At 44.4% G+C, this 14,280-nt stretch overlaps 1 protein-coding gene across 3 annotated transcripts in view; it reads left to right on the plus strand.

Annotated features, from left to right (window-relative positions):
• MBOAT1 (membrane bound O-acyltransferase domain containing 1) overlaps positions 1–11,787 on the plus strand; it is a 105,204-nt gene extending 93,417 nt beyond the window's left edge. For 2 of the 3 annotated variants that reach the window (XM_006093749.3, XM_014460030.2), the window contains 3 exons: positions 1,577–1,709; positions 4,733–4,884; positions 10,445–11,787. In XM_006093749.3, the coding sequence (XP_006093811.1) occupies positions 1,577–1,709; positions 4,733–4,884; positions 10,445–10,565 (406 nt within the window). In that variant the 3' untranslated portion in view covers positions 10,566–11,787. The remainder of the gene's footprint in view (positions 1–1,576; positions 1,710–4,732; positions 4,885–10,444) is intronic. The other variant, XM_014460029.2, reaches the window with a different exon arrangement.
• The last annotated feature ends 2,493 nt before the right edge of the window (positions 11,788–14,280 follow it).

Here is a 14,280-nt window from a genome sequence, read left to right on the forward strand (position 1 = left end):
GATTAGATCATTGGTGGCAGTGGCTGACCAGAGCCTGACCACTTGGATTTTTATTAGATACTAGTGGCCCGCTGCACGAAATTCGTGCACTTGGGGCGGGGTCCCCCAGCCTGGCCTGTGCCCTGTCACAGTGCGGGATCCCTGCGATCCATCACCCCGAAGAGGTAGGCCCTGCCCACCCATCCGGGGCTTCTTGATGGATTGCCCCAAAGAGGCAGGCCAGAGCTGGGGGAGGCCTGCGGACCCCCTGGCCAGGCCTCGGCAGAGGCCTGCGGACCCCGGTGCAGGCTCACGGAGACCCCTGCCTCAGCCCTGCCCCCAGCGGGCCACGGCGGAGGCCTGTGGACCTCTGCGTGCCTCAGGACCCCCGGCGCACGCGCTGCAAGTCCTTGCCCACCCGCGCCTGCTGTGCACCTAGCCTACTGATCGGTTGTTACTGTGACGGCGTCTTGATCAATAGGCCCAGTGCACTAAGGTGGGGGTCCCTCTGGGTCAGTGATAGAGAACCTATGACATGTTTTTGGTTGATTTTTCTTTGTTAAATGGCATTTAAATGTATAAAATAAATATCAAAAATATAAGTCTTTGTCTTACTATGGTTGCAAATATCAAAAAATTTCTATATGTGACATGGCACCAGAGTTAAGTTAGGGTTTTTCAAAATGCTGACACGCTGAGCTCAAAAGGTTCGCCATCACTGCTCTGGGTGGCCTGCAGGGATTGGGCCAAAACCCATAGTCCAACGCCACCTGCAGCTCCTACCTGCCGCTCCTGCTCATCCCGACCCCACTGTGCTTGCCGCGGGCTCACGTGCAATCAGTCCCGATTGGGAGAGGCTCTCCAGCCATGAGCCCTGTGTCTAATGCCCTCCCAAGGGGAGTGGCCTGTGGGATCGGGCTGAAACTGGCTCTCCGACATCCCCTAAGGGGTTCTGGATTGCGAGAGGGCACAGCCAGGCTGAGGGACCCTACCGGTGCATGATCAGGCCAAGGAGGGATCACAGGAGGGCTCCCAGGGCATGTCCGGGCCATCTCACTCAGTCCTGATCGGCCGGACCCCAGCAGCAAGCTAACCTAGCGGTCAGAGCATCTGCCTCCTGGTGGTCAGTGCATGTCATAGCGACTGATCGACTGGTTGACTGTCTGCCCCCTGCTGGTCAGTGCACAGCATAGCGACTGGTTGACCAGTTGACTGTCTGCCCCCTGCTGGTCAGTGCCTGTCATAGCGAGTGGTTGAGCATCCTTAGCATATCATTAGCATATTATGCTTTGATTGGTTCTGCCATTTGGTCTACTTGCATATTACCCTTTTATTATATAGGATAGAATAATGGGGTCAGATCATTTACTTCTTTGGAGGTTAAAAGTTCATGTGAATTGTCTACCTGATAGTGTTCAAGAAAACTCGAGTTCAGGCTGCTTAGACTGCATTGCAAATCCCTGAATAGGGTTAGGCAGGCAGATCATCAGGAATGGAGCAAATGATTTCTGTCAGTCTGATTTGAAAAGATGCCAGTGTAGCTGGAGGTTTCTGGTTTGTTTGACCTGTGGCTGGTCGTGCCTGCCTCTCTTCACAGAGTGTGCTACGAGCGTGTCCCCTGGTACCCCACAGTGTTCACCTTCATCCTGTCCGCCCTGTGGCATGGTGTCTACCCTGGGTACTATTTCACCTTCTTAACTGGAATCCTCGTCACAGTAGCAGCCAGGACGGTAAGCTTGCTTTGGTTGTGGGGTCTTTTCCTTAGGAATGTAATGCCTGTATGTTTGTTGTCATTTAGTCCTACTAGGAGTCGGGGGATGAGAGGGTAGGAGTGATGTTTTGAAAAAAATCAAACAGAAGTCTTTCCATTAGAGAAATACTTCAGTATCTAGGAGGTTGTGGTCATCAAATGGTTTATCATTTTATTTTCACATTATTTACAGAGTGTGTTTGCAAAAGAAAAGGAATTTTAGGAGCACCGTTTAGTAACTTAAGAGATGAAAACATTTTTAATCATTAAAGGCTGTGAACATATACAATCTACTATTCACAGGTGACAATGATTATTAATTAATGTAGGCTTTGTAACACTTCATTTTACTTATACTTCACTTCATTTCTCATTTCATTATCCTAAGCCCAGAAATAATTCAGTCTGTGAGCAGCCAGTAAAATCACAGCCACAGGAACTGTGTTCTGTTGGAGATTGCTCCAAACTCTCATGGCTGATCCAATTGAATTAGTTTGTGTAAAATCCTTTGGATTTTATAAATTTGGTTCTCTAGGTTTTTTGGGAAGTTTGTCCTAGACCAATGATGGCGAACCTATGACACGCGTGTCAGAGGTGACACGCGAACTCATTTTTTTGGTTGATTTTTCTTTGTTAAATGGCATTTAAATATATAAAATAAATATCAAAAATGTAAGTCTTTGTTTTACTATGGTTGCAAATATCAAAAAATTTCTATATGTGACACGGCACCAGAGTTAAGTTAGGGTTTTTCAAAATGCTGACACGCCGAGCTCAAAAGGTTCGCCATCACTGTCCTAGACAGTTCCTACATTTTGCTGGCAGTAGAGCAGAATAATAAAGAAATAAAAATAAGCCTTCCCTCAAAGAATGAGATGAATATGAAATAAGTAACTGCAATTCAATATGCTCTAATTATCAGATACCGAGTTTTATATTTGATTTTATTTCAGCCTATGATAATGATTGTGGCCTTTCTTGTTCATGTGCCGACAGCTTTAAATGACATTTGTTGAACTGTATAAGCTATTCACTTATTCTTTAATGTATCTATTCTATGAATATTTTAGGAGCCCTACTTCAGTGTTCTAGGTGCTAAGCTACTGTAGTGAGCAAAAACAAGAGGTCCCCCCTCTCCCAATGGAATTTTTAGTTAGATGAAGGTTTGTTGGGATATATGTGTAAACAGTATGGATAACTGATTACCATTCATGCTGATTAGCACACTTTAAAAATTAAATATATATTGTACATATTTGTGCATAGAAACTAGGGAAGGCATTTTCTTTTCTCCAACTTATATACCTACACTTGGATTATAAAAGAACATTGAAAACAGAGAGCAGGACAAACTAAGAAACAAAGGATAGAGTTTTGTTTGTTAATTTATTCAGAGTATTATTTCTTAAAGTGTCTTTGGTTTAATTGATCTCAACTGGCATAAAAGCATTGATTGATGTAAAACTTTTTTTGGGGGGTGGCCTGGAAACATTTTGTACAAATTAGTAAGGTGGGGTTGGAGCAGAGAGGGTTCATAGAAGAGTATTCCCCCCCTTTTTTTGTCCCCCAAACAGAGAATATAATCAAATAGGTATGAAGTGTCTTAGACTCGGGAATATAATCTCCTACATGCTTGCCCACCCTGCCCCCACCATGGATGGACCTCTGGCTTCTGTCCGGAGGAACCCAGAATGAGGAGAGGAGTCCACTCACCAGCCACCCTGCTTTGGGGCTGACCTACCGATAAGCCAGCCTTGGTTTCAGTTCTGCCTTTGCTTCTCGGATCTGGAGATTAGGTGTCTTTCTGGAGCAAATCTAGTCACATGTGTCAGAAGACCTCCACATGAGTATATCTTTTGACCCAGCATTGTCCATTTCAAAGAATTTCTTAGTTTCCCTGTCTGTCAAAAGGTTATAATGATGCTCACATGATAGGCTTGCCGGGAGAATCATACGGGTAAGCATTAACACAAGCTTGGCATGCAGTAAGCACTCAGTAAATGGGAGCTGCTCTTATCATTAATGCTAATGTTACTTTATTACTGTTATTCAAAGGAAATAATTAGGAAACACTGCAGAGATTTGTCGCATCACAGAATTGTTCACTACAGCAGGGGGTGGGACCCAAGCTCACTTTTCCATTATTAACTTATAATTGTATTGGGGATTAATACTTACTGATATGAAAGAAAAAAAACACCACATCATGACCTATTAAGTACTGGCCGCTGTGGCTCCGTTGGTTGAGCATCGACCCTGGCACCAAAAGATCAGCAGTTTGACTCCCGGTTAGGGCACATGCCCGGGTTGCAGGCTTGATTCCTGGTAGGGGGTGTGCAGGAGGCAGCCTGTCGATGATTCTCTCTCTTCCTTCCTCTCTATAACAATCAATTTAAAAATCTTTATAAGAAAAGCAGACAAAAGATTATTTTTTTTAAATATATTTTTATTGATTTCAGAGAGGAAGGGAGAGGGAGGGAGGGAGGGAGGGAGGGAGAGAGAGAGAGAGAGAGAGAGAGAGAGAGAGAGAGAGAGAGAAACATCAATGATGAGAGAGAATCATTGATTGGCTGCTTCCTGCACGCCCCACCCCCACCCCCCTCCACTGGGGATCAAGTCCGAAACCCAGGCATATGCCCTTGACTGGAATTGAACCTGGGACCCTTCAGTCCTGAGGCCGATGCTGTATCCACTGAGTCGATCCAGCTAGAGCGAAAGATTATATTGATGCCATTGAAAATATAAAGTGAGTATATATGAATAGAATAAGTCTGGAAGGATATGTGCCAACTTTTTAAATAGTGCTTTTCTCTGAGAGATGTTAAAAAAGAAAAAATTGCTTTTGCTTAGTTCTTTAAATAATTGTAAATACCACGATGCTATTTTTAGTTGAAAATAGAATTCAGACGGTTGGTGTTTTCGAGACCTTACGTTCCTAAGGTGTACCTGCTTGCGCAGAGTAGAAGTTGTGTTTTATTTTTTACCTTCCCCTTTGCCTGGCAGGTGAGGAACAACTGTAGACATTACTTCCTTTCTTCAAAAGTCCTCAAGGTTGCTTATGACGTGGCTACCTGGGCTGCCACGCAGCTGGCCGTCTCCTACACAGTGGCGCCCTTTGTCATGTTGGCAGTTGAACCCACCATCAGTTTATACAGGTAAGTTCCCGCGTTCTCAGTCGCTGTTCAGTAAACGTGTTTTCTCTGTGTTTGACACAGGACTCAGTCAATTGAATCAACCAGTACTAACAATTTCTAAATATGGCTTCAGTTCCTAAAAAAGGCCATAGAAAGATTTGAGTGGACATGGTCATTCTAGAAATCCCAACTCACAAACAACAGTACATTAGCAAAGCTGACGCAAGTTCTTCAGCCATTCATAACACAATTAAGGGCTGCTTATGGTAGTGGATTTTGAAGGGATGGACCTGAGTTACTCAGAGGATGAAGCTGCTGCCTTAGCCTCTTTTTCCTGGGGCGAGGCTGTGTTGGAGACTGTGGGCCATTCTGAGAGCAAGACAAGTGGCAGGTGCGGGGGCGCTGCCCATGCTGGGAGCGGCTGATCTGAGTGGTCTGCAGGAGGCTGTGTCCTGGGAGACGGCAGTTCTGTTGGATGCACATGGGACCTATGTGGCACGTGGTACACGTGGAGGGGAGTAGGTGGAATTTAGGATGGAGGGGAAGGTTCACACCAGAGACAAGAGGCCTTTGGGGAAGAGGTTGTTCAAACCTCTTCTTGCTCACTCTCCTAGTTTCGTTCTTATGTTGAATTAGTTGCATTTCTCCACTACTTCCACAATCGTGGTTGTGTGACCTCTAGCAAGTTTCTAACCTCTTTCGCCTTTTATTTTCTCAACTGTAAAATGAGGCTAAGAATAGAATCCACCTCAGGGCACCTTTGTTAGGACTGAACTAGGCAGATGTGGGAAGGACTCGTGGGTGCCTGGCATATAGTTTGTTTTCAGTAAATGGTAACTTGTATTTATGTAATGGTTTTCACAGGCTTTTGTAGAGTAGCTTTGGAGCATAGCTATGGTCAGAAAAGTGACTTAGAAATAAGCAATGCAAACGTACCTTATTTGTAAGTTGGGTATTTTCTGTGGTTGATTCACTGGTCAGAAATGATCAGAGATACTACCCAGTGTGGGTGTCACAGGATGATTTTTTTCAGGTAGAGGAAACTATACAACACTCATCAATAAAACTGTTCCTAAGTCCTCATTAGGTCAGAGGAGTGTAACCTGGAAGTTGAGTTGGGTTTTACTAATATACACATTTTTCTAGATAAGATACCAGTATAGTAGGAAAAGAATGAAATCTCTAGGGGAGGGGGAGCCCTTATTTCAGCCCTACAGAGGTAGGGGGCACTAAGCTTTATTTAAGACACCTGAAATTGAGCACCTCTTCCCTGGGCTTCCTCTCCAAGAGGCACCCCCCACCATCCTGGCTCTCAGCTGGCTTCCCCTCCCCCGTGTTCCACCTGGGGCAGCCCACAGGCTCACAGCTCCATTTCCCTTCCCCTGGTTCCAATGCCCTCCAGCCAGCATTTGCCTTCATTGCCTCCTATGTTTTATTCCCCCACCTGAGCAGCCTGCAGCTCCATTGAGCATCTACCTGGGCTGTCCAGCTTGCTGGCTTAGGTGCTATTTGTTCTGGTTACAAAGTCTCATAAATTTTGAGTTGTCTGCTTCTCATATGGTGTCCCCCCATAAGCCCAGGTGATTTTAGCACAGAATACTGCTGAATGTGAGATTTTTCAGGAATATATGTATCATATTATAGTAGAAATGCCTGTATTCAACTCAATGCTATTTAATACCTACAGTGTGCTGGGCACTGTTCTAGAAGCTGGGACTCAAATGGTGAGCAAAATGTAGAACTCCTTCCTGCTCTCATGGAGGGGATAGCTTGTTGGAAGAGACAGGTGGTAATTGACAAGTTTATAAATATACACTAATATCACAATGAGTGAATGGTACAAAGATTTCAGAGAACAGTAACAGGAATCTGACTCAGACTGAGCCTCAAGGGTGGCTTTTAGGAGGAAGTGGCATTTGAGCTAAGTCTTGAAAGCTGCATCGTAGGAGTGAAGCAGGCACAGTGTGGGTGAGGGTGGTGGGTGAGGTGGAACACTGTGGATTTGCTCTAAACATAGGCAACAGCAGAGACAAGCCCCCTTGGGAGGAAGCTCTGTGCACTGAAGACTCGAGAAACCCGAGGGTTTGCAGAACACAGACTCAATCCCAGGTAGAGGGTGTTGAGCTGAGAAGAGAAGGGAAGTTGTCAGTATCCCTATTTGTCATATGAGGAAGTGGAGTCTCAGAGAGGGTGAGTAATTTAACAAAACTCACACAGCAAATGAGTGCTAGACCTGAGTTCCTTTAACAGCAAGATGAATAGTACAGTTACTAAACATTTCTGTAGGACACGTTATTTTGGAAGAAAATTACTGCTTGGGGGATCACACTAATGGTGATTTATTTGGGATGACATGCACTTAACCAATGAAAGTCTGCTAATTCCTACACTTAGGCAGGGCTCTAGGGTAAGAGTCAAATAATCATCAATCCAGATGACTCCTAAGTAGATTCCCACTTCTTTCTGAAACCAGTCTAAACGATTAAAACAAAAACTCCTTTGTTTAGGGTGAAGTTGACATTTCTGTTAACTTTATCAATTTCAGACGCTTCAACCTAATGTTTTATCTTGTTCTCAAAGCCACTTACACAGGCATACCTCATTTTATTGTGCTTCTCAGATATTGCCTATTGTGTAAATTGAAGGTAAGACCCTCCACCAGCAAAAAGATAATGACTTGTTGAAGGCTCAGAGGATGGTTAGCATTTTTTAGTAATAAAGTATATTTAAATTAAGGTAATACTTAATAGACTACAATTGTAAATATAACTTTTAAATGCAGTGGGCAAAAAAACATTGTGTGACTCACTTTATTGAAATATTCACTGTGGTCCAAACTGACCCCATAGTGCCTCTGAGGTATGCCTGTATATATAACTTAAATTCCTTATCCGGAGCAGCTATGTTTAATAGATGTGTCTATGGTGACAGAAATGCTGTCCAATACATTGACCACCAGCACATGTGGCCACTGAGCATTTGAAACCGAAAATGAAATGTCAATTTTATCTCTTTTTAATTAATTGGAATTGAAGCAGCCATATATTACCAACAACTATTATAGATTGTCTCTCCAAAAAGTGTTTTCAGAATCTCTTAAGAGAATCACTAAATCTTGTAAAAGAAATTAAACCTCCGTGGTCTTTTAGCGGAGGAGGGGCTGGTTGCATCCCGGATCTTTTCCTCCCTTGGGGCTAATTTCAGCAGTGAGCCACAGTTGTATGCATATCCTTGTCTCAGTATGTCCTTCACTGCTTAACCTTAAATTTCAGATGTGTTTCATTTTTCTGTCTAGTCAGTTTCCATTCTATAGTGACTTCAAATCTCAGCTTTAAATTCCTTAGTCTAATTTTTTTCTTTAACTTGTAAATTACACCCAAGCGAACGCTTGTATGTACAGTGGTCCCCCTTTATCTACAAGGGATATATTCCAAGACCCCAAGTGGATGCCTGAAACTGCAGATAGCACCGAACCCTGTGTATTCTATTTCTTCCCCTTTGCATACATAATTTTTCACTTAGAGGAAGCACTTTACATCTTTTCGTAGGCATAGCTGCATTGTCAGAATCACTACTCTTGTGCTTTGGGGCCATCGCTAAGTATAATAAGGGTCACTTGAACGTAAGCACTGAGATGTTTATGTTCACACAACAGTCGACCTGATAACGGAGGGGCTATAACAGGTGTGGAGACACTGGACGGAGGGGTGTGCCATCACATCCTAGGTGGGATAGTACAAGATTTCATTGCACTGCGCAGAACGGTGTGCAGTTTAAAACTTATGAATTATTTATTTCTGAAATTTTCCATTCAGTATTTCAGACCTCTGTTGAACATGGGTAAGGAGATAAGGAGATGGGGAATACTGTATTATGAGAGAACCTCTTTTAGTCAGCTGGGCTGCTGTGACTAAATACTGTAGAGTAGATGCCCTAAACAACAGACATTTATTTCTCACAGTTGGGGAGAGCTCTCTTCCTGGCTTGCAGAAGGCTGCCTTCTCACTGTGTCCTCATAAGGCAGAGAGAGAGAGAGGATGAGAGGCAGGAAGAGAGGAGAGACAGCAAGAAAGAACAGAGAGAGAGTGAGGAAGAGACAAAGAGAGAGAAAGAAAGATCTTGCGAGTACTCTGGTTTCTTTCTCTTCATATAAGGACACTAGGCTCCTGATGGGACCTTGTTGTAATGGCCTCATTTAAATCAAATTACTTCTCCAAGGCCACTCCTCCCAATATTATCACATTGGGGGTTAGGGCTTCACAATGAATTTTGTAGGGACACGAATATTCAACCCGTAGCAGAACCTTTATTAGGAAACCATTTTGTAAAGCAAATCCTCACACATTAATTCGTCTTTTACAAATTTTAAGATCCTGAACTTGATCCATCTGCAAGTCCCTTATGCCATATAAGGCAATACGTTCACAGATTCCGAGGATTAGTGTGTGGATATCTTTAAAGGGGCATTATCCACCCTACCACAATATTTGTATAGTGGTTGGTAGAATATAAGAGCAATAATAATAGCAACAATAGGAGTTTGTTGAACATAAAAAACACATTCCTGTTACTCCTGTACTTGTCTTGTTTTCCACTCCCAAGAGAAGTGGCAGCGCCTTTGCCTTTTTGTAGACCCTAGCTTAATGCGTCGGTGCATTCTCAACAGTACAACCTTATTAAAAGAATAAATGAAGATTCGTTTGCTTCCATGAGAGCTCTTGACTATTCTGTAGACATTTTCAGGGAGACATTCCTCTTGCTAAATGGTCGGGAAGTTCAGGGGATACTCAAGTTACCTGATTCTAATACGCCTGACAGCTGAGGAATGATACATAGATCAACTGTGGGATTTTCCTCCCTTTTTAACATTATTTTCCTTTGCTCTTCAAAAAGCATTGGAGGAAGTATAAGTCTGACTTTTCCGAGTGGAAATAGAACAGTTGTACAAATGTAACCTGTTTCTAATTTCTTTCTTTTATTGATATGCCCATTACTTATAGTCTACATTGTACCCAGTGTGCTGAATACCACACTTATGCAATAAAAGTCCACAAACATCAGAAGCAAAACCTGCTTCTTATACGTTTGGATGAAAGTTATTTTCAGAGTCATGGAGTAAATTTTCAAAGTTTGGATTCTTCTGGCTCCTAATACACCCGAGAAGAACTCTGTGTCCTTGAGTAGAGCACGTTGGCTAAAGTGTCCGTTGCCTTTGTGTGTGGGGAACGTAATAGTATAGAGTTTGAATTTGGTCCTGTGCATCCGTATACTTTGAGTTCTGGCTTTTGTGGGGTTCATTCTCGGTGTCTTATTTCATTGACAAGACATCGTACGCAGGCCTATTCACAGATGGGCTGCTTGCTTTGCTCTGCCTGGTTTTGTAGTTTCAGTCCATCCCTGTCCCTCTCTCCACCAAAGGGAGTATCTGTGGGGTGGACCAAACGAGCCTGAGTTAAAACATGCCCCCTCCTCCGAAAGCAGTGCCTCGTCTTCACCCTGCAGATGATGCAATCCCGTTCCTGTGACGTTTCCCATTCGTGTCCTTGTTTGAAATATAACTTTTGTGTGTTTTTATTCCTAGGTCCATGTACTTTTATTTACACATCCTCAGTCTCCTGGTAATACTGTTCCTGCCAATCAGACCACAAGCTCATATTCAAAGGCAGCCTCAGAACTCTGTTAATAGGAAAAAAACAGACTGATATCCCCAAGGAAAGCTGGAAACGGAAAACTGCAAAACATTGGAAGATGAGATGACAAGGTTCCAGGGTTCTTCTGTGACTTGGAGGCGATGTTTACATGCATCTTTTTTTTTTTTTAAATAAAAGTTCAGGGAGTATTTTATAAAGCCTTTCGTACCGCTAAATCCGCCACGTCCAGTTAACCTGTTTTAATATTTTATAGGACGTTTGAGTGGTGAATGGGCCAGAGTTGCAGCAACAGTCCGTCTGGGCTGCTTTCCTAGTATGATTTCCAGCCCCTGACATGTGGACGCTGGGACCCGGACATCTGCTCCAGACGTTAGCAGGTGACTGCTGAGACCTGTCATAGGCTCATCAAACCAGAACATACCACATAGAGTTGTTCCTGGGGAAGCCCCAAATCCTTTGACTTGGGACATGACTGTTTCGAACACAATAACTGCACTCGGAGACCACGGAGGAGCAAGGTCGGGAGGCTGTTTTTCAGGTACCGAAAACTGTGCGAGCCAGGAGGGCCAACTGTGAACACTTGAAGGGACCAAAAGCCAGCCTTGCCCTGAAGTAGGCTGCACCTTTCCCCTGGGATGTCTCTCTTCCCTTTTCTCTTCTGAATTGAGCCAAGATTGTCAATCAGAAAGCCGCCTGGACACGCCCACCAGGAGTCTCGGAGGGGCCGCTGTTCCCAGATCTCTTCCCATTTCACAGGTGCCACTGCTTGCCCAGGGCCCGCCCTGAGGAATCAGCCCCAAGTTCAAAGCCTCCACGGCAGAAGAATGTGTTCTAAAGAAATAGTGGCTTAAAGGAGTAATTTAAAGTTACGTAGAAGTTTGGTAAGAAGCTGATGTTTGGTTCTTTTCTCCCCTCGTTTCCTGGAGGTGTTAAAGGTCATGGCCACCAGGGGCTGACTGTCCTGTTTCCTTTCAGGGCTGATTCGATCTGACTTTGTATTAGTTGAACTTTCCTATAGGAAAGCAAACACGGAGACAGTTTTCTGTCTTTGTTATGAATGTGCTGTGGCTCCTTCTGGGGATTTCTGTTGGGTAATATTCTACCTGGAGAAAGAAACAGGGTATTAAATGTTGTGGAAAATAATAATGATGATAATGAATTATATGCTACAATGCTGTGCCCTCAATCAAGTGCCTTGGGAGGAGAGAATTTGTTCAAATCAGATGGCTAAAAATTAGTTTGTGACTGAATAAAGACTGTTATATAAAGGAAATATTTCTGAAGAGAGAATTGCTTTTTGTTTGTATCAGTAGAGACTTGATATTCTGAAGTGTGTGTGTGTTTAACACATGTGCCCAGCAAACGTAAGGTTTTGTAAATCAGAAAGCCACCTGGACACATCGGCACTTGGGTGGTTTTGGGTTTTGGTGTGATTTCCGGTCTTCGTTTGCCAACATTGCAGGCCATGGGCGCCCGATTTACAGGTGAGGAAGCAGAATCAGGGAGGTGTTTGCTGGCTGCATCCAGGGTCACAGAGTTAGTGGTAGAGCTGAGTAGAGCCCACAGCCCGTCTTAGGGCAGAGAAGTGTGAAGCAACGTGCTTGTCCCTGAAGAGCTTCTGCAGCCCTGGTGCTGGGGGCGAGGACCGGAACCTGAACTCTAGCTCCTGTGTGAAGCAGCGGCAGTTAAGAAGTAGCACATTTGGGCCAGAGTATGAGGCTCACCCCAATTTCACCAGGAAATGTTGGGGCGACCCTACTTTGCTGTCGCAGGAGGAATATTAGAGAGTGGGGAAGGGGTGGTGGTATAGGTGCCCCAGATCTGTCAGGGTCTCTCTCCAACAAGAATATTTTAGGTGTAAGACCAAACATACATCGCTTACACACCAGCAAACATAGCATCTGTCCCCACTGGCATGGAGTGTATGGAATAATCCGTATCACAGTGCAGTGTATGAACTCACAGTATGATTTATGACCAGGTTTCACTGAATTTAAGCATCTTCAATTCTGAGAGGAGAACCTGGGTAGTGAGAGAAGAGGTGACCACTGGAGTGACCAGTCTTCCTGCTTTGCCAGGGCCTCTGCTGGCCCCTCAGTCCTGGGAAGACTGGGACTTTTGGTTCCCCCAGTGACCACCCAGAGTCAGATGTTCTTTACGGAGTGGAGTGGAAGCCAGGCCTCTGGAATCTGGGCTTCTCGAAGCTGCATGTCAGACTGACCCCTGGGCCTGACACATGGCACGCTTTTCTCACTGTGAGGCTTTATTCAGTCCTAAAGGGACAACGCGCAGAAAGTGATTAGCACCTCCCCCCACTGAGAACATTTACCCATAGAAAATCATGTTCATTTAGAGTCAAAGTCTGATAAGTAAGTGAATGCAGATAGAAGGTTGGGGCTGTTTTTATTGCCTTAGAGATCCAAGCTGTCCTACACATAATAATCATTTAATAAATATGTATTTATTAACCTGATGAGATTTTGGTTTGAAAGAAATACATTTCTAGTTCTGTTTTTGAAAAAGCTAACTTTACTTGTTCTTGTTTTTTTTTTGTTTGTGGTGTTTTTTGTTTGTTTGTTTGTTTTTCTGCTTAAGGTAACCATACGGCCCAGAAACATTACTTGGTAGATGTGAAAAGCAATAAATAGCTCAGTCTGAGATTCTGAGATTCTGGTTAAGTGAGGACAAGGCAGAAACTGGGAGGTGGAGGAGGAGCTGGGGGTGGTGTCCGGGATGGGGGTTGTGCCCCCCAGTGCTGTGCCCGCTCCGGGGTGAGCAGCGGCCTCCCTGACAGCCCTCCTCCTCCCTGGTGCGCACTGGGACCACAGAGGAACATTTTAAAAAATGGATTGATGCCAGCCCTTTGAGGGATCACATCTTATTTCCCTTCTTCCCTCTACCCTTGGCATAGTGCTTGGCTGTAATGAAGATTCAGTGCGTGTTTGCCGATGAATGATGGGGTTGAATGAATTAGTTTAATGCGTCATTGCACTTGACAGTTTTGCTGGAGTCATTTTTGCACTGGGAATCTTTGTCTGCTTTTCAGAATTAGTTTTTGAAAGAAAGGCTTGTGTTTTTTAGGGAATTGTGAAAGCACATTATGTGAAATAACCACTCAGACAGCCTATTTACATATTCGGAACTGCCCTGGTCCTGGTCCGTACCATTAATTAATGCATTCACTTACCTATCAAATGTTGCCATGGCTGGTATGGGCCTGGCACTCTGTTAGACGGTGCAGGTAAAAGATGCTAAAGGCTCATTCTGTGCCATCGAAGTGCTCACAGCGAGATCGGAAAGACATGATCCAGAGCGTGTGCTGTAGGGGTGCCCGGAGAACCCTAGCATCAGATTTACAGTGACTGATGGGCATATCCTTGCTTTCCTGTAAGTTCACTACTGTCTCATGGTGTCTGCAGGTTACCCAGGAGAGCAACAGGGCTGCTCCTCAGCCTCATGCCCGGGACTCATGTCCAGTACTTTTAGAGTCAAGCCTGCCCTTGTCCTGAAATTGGATGCTGACCTGGCAACATATCAGGATCAGCGAACACAGCTGCCGCTCAAATGGCCTGACTTTCCTAAAACCCCTCAAAGGTCCGTCCACAAACCCCAGACAAGCAGGGCCGACCTCAGTGTGGCCTGTGCCTCTTGCTAAGTGACCCCAAGCCAGTGCCAGTGGCAACCAGGCTCAATTAGCACTGTAAAGTGCATCAGGTAGCCCCACGCCCGTCCCAGCTGTGGGCAGTGTTGGCTTGGAAGGTGGCTT

The sequence above is a fragment of the Myotis lucifugus genome, unplaced genomic scaffold, assembly GCF_000147115.1.
Source record: "Myotis lucifugus unplaced genomic scaffold, Myoluc2.0 scaffold_122, whole genome shotgun sequence".
Lineage (NCBI taxonomy): Eukaryota > Metazoa > Chordata > Mammalia > Chiroptera > Vespertilionidae > Myotis > Myotis lucifugus.